Source organism: Selaginella moellendorffii, unplaced genomic scaffold (assembly GCF_000143415.4).
Source record: "Selaginella moellendorffii unplaced genomic scaffold, v1.0 SELMOscaffold_0, whole genome shotgun sequence".
NCBI classification, from domain to species: domain Eukaryota; kingdom Viridiplantae; phylum Streptophyta; class Lycopodiopsida; order Selaginellales; family Selaginellaceae; genus Selaginella; species Selaginella moellendorffii.
The window spans coordinates 4250578-4257591 of NW_003314261.1; the positions used below are offsets into that span (position 1 = coordinate 4250578).

The following is a 7014-nucleotide window of genomic DNA, read 5'->3' on the forward strand; positions in this document are numbered from 1 at the left end:
CCACCAAACAAGTATATTCGCTCTTCTTCTATCTCTTTGAAAGTACTATGGATTGGCGAGCAATACATACGGCGCTGGGTCGTGTGGATCCTCCCGAGCGGCGGAGAGAGCCGCGGTCTCTCGGGCATCGCCACCGCCGCCCTGGAATCGGCACGCCGCGAGCAGGCATTTCCAGTCGGAGTGATCGGGAACGAAGGGCATGTTGGCGATGAGCTCCTCCGCGGCTTCCAGATGACCAGCGCGACCCAGCAAATCGATCACACAGCAGTAGTGCTGCTTGTTGGGCCGGATCCCGAAATCTGCGATCATCGAATTGAAGCACTGGATCCCAGCTTCCAAGTCGCCCCTGTAGCTACAGCCCACGATGGCGCACGCGAAAGAAATAGCACCGGGCTTGAATCCTTCAATCTTAGCCTCGTGGAAGAACGCCGCCGCGTCGTTGAATCGGCCGCCCTGTGCCATGGCCGCCGCCATCGCCGCGCTCGTCTCTCCATCTCTCTCCGGCATGGAATCGAAGAAGCCCTTTGCCTCGTCCAAGAGCCCATTGCTCGCATAGGCGCCAAGCATCACTCGCGCGACCTGGAATCGAATCAGAGAAGTGCTAAACAAGCTCTTTGCTTCCGCCATTTGCCCGTTCATGGCATACCCGTGTATCATGATGCTCCAAGTGATGGAATCTGTGAAAGGCATCTTATGGAACAGATCTTGAGCATAGATCAAATGCCCGCGTTCAGCATATGCTGCCAAGAGGGTATTCCACGTAGCGGCATCTTGTAGAGGCATGGAATCAAAAAAGTGCTTTGACTGTTCCAGATGCCCGGACTGGGCATATATTGAAAGCATGGCGTTCCACGTCACTATATCCTTGCTGTTGGCTTTGTTAAAGAGATCAACAGAGTTTGTTAAGCGTCCTGCAGCACTATATGCTTCGATCATCACTGTCCAAGAGGTGGCATCGCGGTGTGGCAATCCATCAAAGACATGTTGGGCTTGACCAATTTGGCCGCTCTCTGCATAAGATTTGAGCATTGTGGTGCAGGAAACAAGATCAACTTCAGTCATGCGATGGAAGATTTGTGCTGTTGTGTGAGAATCCCCAGATCGGGCGTATGCTGACAGAATTGTGTTCCACGAGACAATATCAAGTTCTGGCATCTGCTGGGCGATAGCGGTGAGTTCGTCAATATTGTCACTGTGTGTATAGGCAGCGAGCATTGCGTTCCAGGCGATGAGATCGCGTTCCTCCATCGAATCAAAAACTACCTTTGCTTTCTCCAAATCCCCAGAACAAGCAAGTGCAGTAAGAATTGTGGTAGAAGAAATGAGATTCCATTCTGGCATTGATTCATAAAGTGACTGTGCCTTGAAAAGAGCGTTGTTTGTGATGTAAGCAGCTATCATTGCGTTCCAAACAACAAGGTTGGTTTGCGGGATTTTGAAAAAGAGATGTTCCGCTTCATGGAGATGACCATTTGTGGCAAATGCTTGCAACATCATCACCCAGGAGAAGCAGTCTTTGGTGACAATTCTGCAAAAGATTTGGTAAGCATGACTGATGCTGCCGCATCGTCCAAACATCTGGATGGAAATATTAGAAAGAAAGATCAATGAGGAAGTGTCATTCAAGTCTATTTTCGCATGAATTTGATGGGCTTGAGGGAGGGTGTGACAAGAGCGGATAGCTGTTTCAAGCTCCTGGCATAGTAATTTGCTTTTCTGCTCAGTCATCTGGTTAGATCATTATCAACCAAAAGAAATTTTGCCATATATCTACTTGCAAATATGCCCCCTTATAGGTTAACATTCAAATGCAACTTTTAGTGAAGGATGGTTATTTTAAATAAGAAAAAGCATTTTGCAACAAAAGCTTTTATAAAAAGTTAGGCTTGAAGAGGAAAAACAAATAGTTTAAATTTTATACAATTTGTCAAGAAAAATATTTCAACTAAGCCATCAAACAAAAATTAAGCTAAAGATATAATGCACAATTGCATTTTAGCAGTTCTTCTCGCATATATACATTTTCTATCTTTTGTAACGCGAGAGGTCGGGATCATCCGTCTGCCCGCAGCTTTTGGAATTGTCTTCCTTTGCAGAGATCCATCGAATCGCGATGACCATAAGCTATCATTGAGATCGACGTGATCTCTTTTAAAAAGCCCGTGTAATGAGCTATGGAGAAATCTTCCGCAGGAGAGAGACGACGTTGTCACAAGCAATCTTCTCCACTCTCCCATTCTTCCACTTCGAGCAAGCAGCCAGCAAACTCGTCCAAGTGACCATTGTGGCTTCGAACGGCATAGCTTCCACCATCTCCAGAGCTTCCTCGAGCTGCTTTGCTCGTCCCAGCATGTCGATCATGCAGTGGTAGTGCTCAATGCCCGGATCTAATCCACACCTAGACGTCATCTCCTGGAAAAATTTCTTGCCTTGCTCGATCATCCCAGCCCGGCTGCAAGTCGCGAGCACCGAGACATAAGTTACACCGTCCGGCTTGACACCCTCGTCACACATCTTCTCAAAGAGCTGGATCACTCGATCGTTGTCTCCCTGGCGGCTGTAGCCCGCGATAAGTGAGCTCCAGGTCACAGCATCCTTCCTCGAGACCGAGTTGAAAACCAGCTCCGCTTCGTCCATGCTCCCACATCTGCTGTAGAAATCCACCAACGAAGAGATCACGGCTCCCTGGAACTGGAACCCCAAGCTCGTGATCTCTTCGTGAAGTATCCGGCCAAGCCTCAAGGCTACTGAGCTTCCACAAGCTTTGAGCACGCAAACGAGCGTCCACACGTCTGGAGAACATCCCTCGAGCTGCATTAGCAAGAAAAAATGTAGCGCTGTTTCGGCCTGGCTGTTTTCAACATACCCGAGCATCAATGCCGTCCAGCAGACTTGATTTGGCTGGAAAATGGTGCTAAAGACTCCAAGAGCATCGCCCATGCTGCCACAAGCCGCGTACATTTGGATCAAGCAGCTGTGAAGAAAGATATCCAAGCGATGGCTAGTAATTCGCAAGGCTTGCGCGTGAAAAGCCATACCTCTTTCCAGAGACTTCAGCTTGAGTATCCTTCCATGGCTAGTTTCTTCTCCTCGTTCCCTCTTTGCTAAAGAAGTGATGGCCTGGAACACCGCAACAAAGGTTCTGGCATTTGCTCCACTGCCTTCTCGTTCCATTTCCACGAAGAGCTCAAGCACCACCTCGCTCTGCCCATTCTCTACAAGTCCCTGCATCAAAGAAGTCCATAGAACTACGTCACGCTTTGGAGCTCCATGAAAAACCTTCCACGCATCCACCACGCTTCCACACCGAGCATACATTTCCACCAGGCTGCTAGCTACCAAAGCGTTTGTGTCGATTTCCCTTGCAGTGGCAAGGGAGTGAAGAGCCATTCCTCTCTCAAGAGAAGAAAACTTCACGACGAGCTCTAGATCTTCTAAAACCTTCCCATTCTCCTTCTCTGCGAGGCTCGCGCAGGCCTTGAGCAATCCAATAAACGTGACAGAATTCCCTTGCAAGCCCCGCGATTCCATGTCCAGGAAGAGCTGGAGCGCAACCCTGCCATGCCCATTCACGGCATAGCCCAGAATGAGAGAATTCCACGCGACGAGGTCGGGGAAATTCATCCGGTCGAAAGCCCTGCGCGCCTCGTCCATGCAGCCGCACTTGCCATAGAGATTCACCAGGCTGCTCGCCACGAACGCATTGGAATCGAGGCCGCAGCACTCCGCCTCGGCGTGGATTTGCTTACCCCAATCCAGATCCCGGGATCGCGAGCATTCCTTGAGCGACGCAAGGAATCTCCTCACCTCGCAATCGCTGGAGTGGGCGCGGTCAAGCTTGGAACGGAAAGATCGAGGTCGCGAAGAGGAAGAACTAGGACTCATTTGATTCTCATAAACGATCAATAAAATATTCGCGGTCCGTACTAGGTTTTGATTTGATTGCATTTTTTGTTACCATATAAAAGGGCCCTTTAGGATTCACACAATCAGGGTTTAATGGCAGTGATCGAGAGCGTGGACAAGAAGGCTAGTGCTGTGGCAGCGATGGACGCAATCAAGAAAGGAAAGAAGAGGCAGCGAGACAAGGAAAGACAAGTTGATACCAAGGCCAGTGTTCCAAAGAGAAGGCGTGAGTTCCCGGAGGAGCCTCCCGTGGTCCCCAAGAAAAATCCGAACAGCAAGGTAGTATACAAGATTGATGGGTTAATTATCACTTCCCACAGCAATTTCCATGACTTTTGGCCACAATCAGCATCCAAGCTACTGACACCAGACTACCTCCATTGCGCTGGAGCTCAAGAGCTTCACAACCTCCTCACCCAAGAGCTCTGCAACAGAGACTGCAACGATTGTGCCCCAGGGAATGCCCAGCTCTTGGTGGTGATTGGTGGGACGAGATGCCACATGATGAGGCGACTTGAGGACTTGTGCCACTCAACTAGATGTGTTGGAGACAAGATCTGGTATGGAGTCCAGATTAAGGAAGGTGGAAGCTTGTGCACGCTGTTCAAGTATATGTTTGATGGGAGGAGTGCGAGCATGAGCCGGGACATGTCCAAGGAAATCCATGCCAAGGATTGCACAAACAAAACAAACAACATGATTCAAGAGATCCTCTCCCATGTCTCTGGGAACAAGAGCAACAGTTACTTCTCTCCAATCCGTGTGGAGAGCGTCCACCATTGACTGTAAGAATCACTCCTGTGATTAAAAGCTTTCACGGTAAGAGAGTACATCAAAATGGAGAACAAGTAAAAGTAGCGTGTTGGTTTCGCTTCTTAAATTCCTGGTGCATTGCTTCACCAATATTGGCTGGCGATTCTATAACCGTGACATCCACAGATTTCAGTCTATTGATTTTGTCCTGGGCCGTGCCTGGAGCGATGACTGAAATATTTAAGGGGCGTTAGTCCTTAATGGGTATGATTCTCGTTTTGGGTGCGAGAGGTCGCGATTCTCACGATGCCCCTGTATTTTCAACAAATGCGAAATTACTCGGCCGTCATCACCGTGCTCGGAATCGAAGAAGCCTTTTGCCGCATCCAAGAGCCCATCGCTCGCATAGGCGCCAAGCATCACTCGCGCGACCTTCATGGCATACCGTGGATCATGACGCTTCAAGCGATGGTTTTATTGAACATATGCTGGCATGAGGGTTGTAGCGGGCATGGAATAAAAAAATTGTTTAGCCATTTCCAGATACCCGGCCTTGGTATATACCCATAGCATAACTTCCCACATCACTGCTGCTGGCTTTGTTAAAGAGATCAAAGCATGGGTTAAGGTCCTTGCAGCGCTATATCATCACTGTCCAGGAGATGTCATTGCAGTGTGGCAATCCATCAGAGACTTGTTGGGCTTGATCTGTCTCGTGGCTCTCTGCATAAAATTTAAGCATTGTGGTGCTGGAGACAAGATCAGCTTCAGTCATGCGATGGGAGATTTGTTCTGTGGTGTGAGAATCCCCAGATCGTGCGTACTGACAGAATTGTGTTCCGCAAGACAATATCAAGTTCTGGCATCTGCTGGGGGATAGCAGTGAGTTCGTCCATATTGTCACTGTGTGTATAGGCAGCGAGCTTTGTGTTCTAGGCAATGAGATCACGTTCCTCCATCGAATGAAAACCTATTATCCAAATGCCCAGAACAAGCAAGTGGAGTAAGAATTGTAGTAGAAGAAATGAGGTTCCATGCTGGCATTGATTCATAAAGTGAGTGTGCCAGCATTGTTTGTGATGAGCAGTTATCATTGCGTTCTAAACAACAAGATTGGTTTGCAGGATTTTGAAGAAGAGATGTTCCACTTCATAGACATGACCATTTGTGGCAAATGCTTGCAATATCATCACCCAGGGGAAGCAGTTCTTGGTGACAATTCTACAAAAGCATGATTGATCGTCCAAACATCTGGAATGGAAGCTCAATAAGGAAGTATCATTCAAGTCTATCAAGGATAGTTTGGCATGAATTTGATAGGTTTGAGGGAGTATCTATTTCAAACTTCTAGTATAGCAATTTGATTTTCTACTCAGTCATCTAGTTAAATCTAATGAAACTAAATTTTACTATATCTCCACCTATAGTATCCTTATAAGGATTTAAGTGAAATATGGTTAATTTTCAACTGCAATTCTTTTAAGATAGATATTTGAAATATGATTATTTTAAAATAAGAAAAAGGAATAAAATAATTTGGCAACACAAATTGCATAAAACTTTTATTTAAAAAATGTGAGTGCATGGAATATAAAAATGGAAACAGAAATGTCCATATCAATTAGCCCAAAAATCTTAACTTATATGCAAAAGTGAGTGGTCTGGATTGAAACCAATTTAATGACTATTAAAATCCTATTATGCTAATATTAGTATACAACATTGTAACTGTACACTTGGACCTCATATCATCCTCTCCTCTCAGAATGATGGAAGATAATCAGGGTTTTGTAATGAATGGGCTAGGAGTTAAAAGAACATTAGGAGGAGGCATTAGTGTATTTGTAAGTAGTGTTAATTGTTTTTTATCCCTTTGTACGAAGAATTTCAATTGTTGTATATACAAAATTTCTTAAGGATCAACTTGTTGGACATCATGCTAAACCTCATAAACTTGTGGTCCAACTTGCCACAATACCTAATTATAGTCCCTTTCACTGAGTAAAGAGCCCTTTAAACAAATTATATATCATAAAATTGGGAAAACATATTAACATTAAGTCATCCACTTTGTAGTTTATAAATGGACGATAATAAGAGTTACAATGCCATTGTTATCTCCATTATACATGGCCTAAGTGTTTGGCAAACTCTACTTCGACAAATAGAAGAATACTCATAAAACATTGATCCCAAAACCTAGTATCGGGAGAATCGTAAAAATAAACTCAACTCTATATATAAGAGTTTATATGGTGAAACACCAATAAAATTCTACACCTTTGTGATATACGTATACCAATAAGACAGCAAATAATCATTTCAATTTGAATGTTGAAGGTTTATATACTTTGT

At 45.5% G+C, this 7014-nt stretch overlaps 3 protein-coding genes across 3 annotated transcripts; all 3 read right to left on the minus strand.

Moving 5' to 3' along the window:
• Nucleotides 1-16: 16 nt before the first annotated feature.
• Nucleotides 17-1707, minus strand: LOC112345576 (pentatricopeptide repeat-containing protein At4g02750-like). The gene has a single exon (XM_024672655.1). The coding sequence runs from the start codon at nucleotides 1576-1578 to the stop codon at nucleotides 46-48; it is 1533 nt and encodes a 510-aa protein (XP_024528423.1). The 5' UTR covers nucleotides 1579-1707; the 3' UTR covers nucleotides 17-45.
• A 465-nt stretch (nucleotides 1708-2172) lies between these two features.
• On the minus strand, nucleotides 2173-2940 carry LOC112346540 (putative pentatricopeptide repeat-containing protein At1g68930). The gene has a single exon (XM_024675769.1). The coding sequence runs from the start codon at nucleotides 2938-2940 to the stop codon at nucleotides 2173-2175; it is 768 nt and encodes a 255-aa protein (XP_024531537.1).
• Nucleotides 2411-3885, minus strand: LOC112346565 (pentatricopeptide repeat-containing protein At4g37170-like). The gene is made up of 3 exons (XM_024675835.1): nucleotides 3039-3885; nucleotides 2867-2974; nucleotides 2411-2811 (listed from the first exon to the last, which is right to left on the minus strand). Exons 1-2 carry the CDS (start codon nucleotides 3883-3885, stop codon nucleotides 2967-2969), a joined length of 855 nt encoding a protein of 284 aa, XP_024531603.1. The 3' UTR covers nucleotides 2411-2811; nucleotides 2867-2966.
• Nucleotides 3886-7014: the final 3129 nt, after the last annotated feature.

Coding starts and splice junctions, on each gene's coding strand:
- LOC112346540 (XM_024675769.1), bottom strand. CDS start 2,940: ATGGGCGATGCTCTTGGAGTCTTTAGCACCATTTTCCAGCCAAATCAA.
- LOC112346565 (XM_024675835.1), bottom strand. CDS start 3,885: ATGAGTCCTAGTTCTTCCTCTTCGCGACCTCGATCTTTCCGTTCCAAG.
- LOC112345576 (XM_024672655.1), bottom strand. CDS start 1,578: ATGTTTGGACGATGCGGCAGCATCAGTCATGCTTACCAAATCTTTTGC.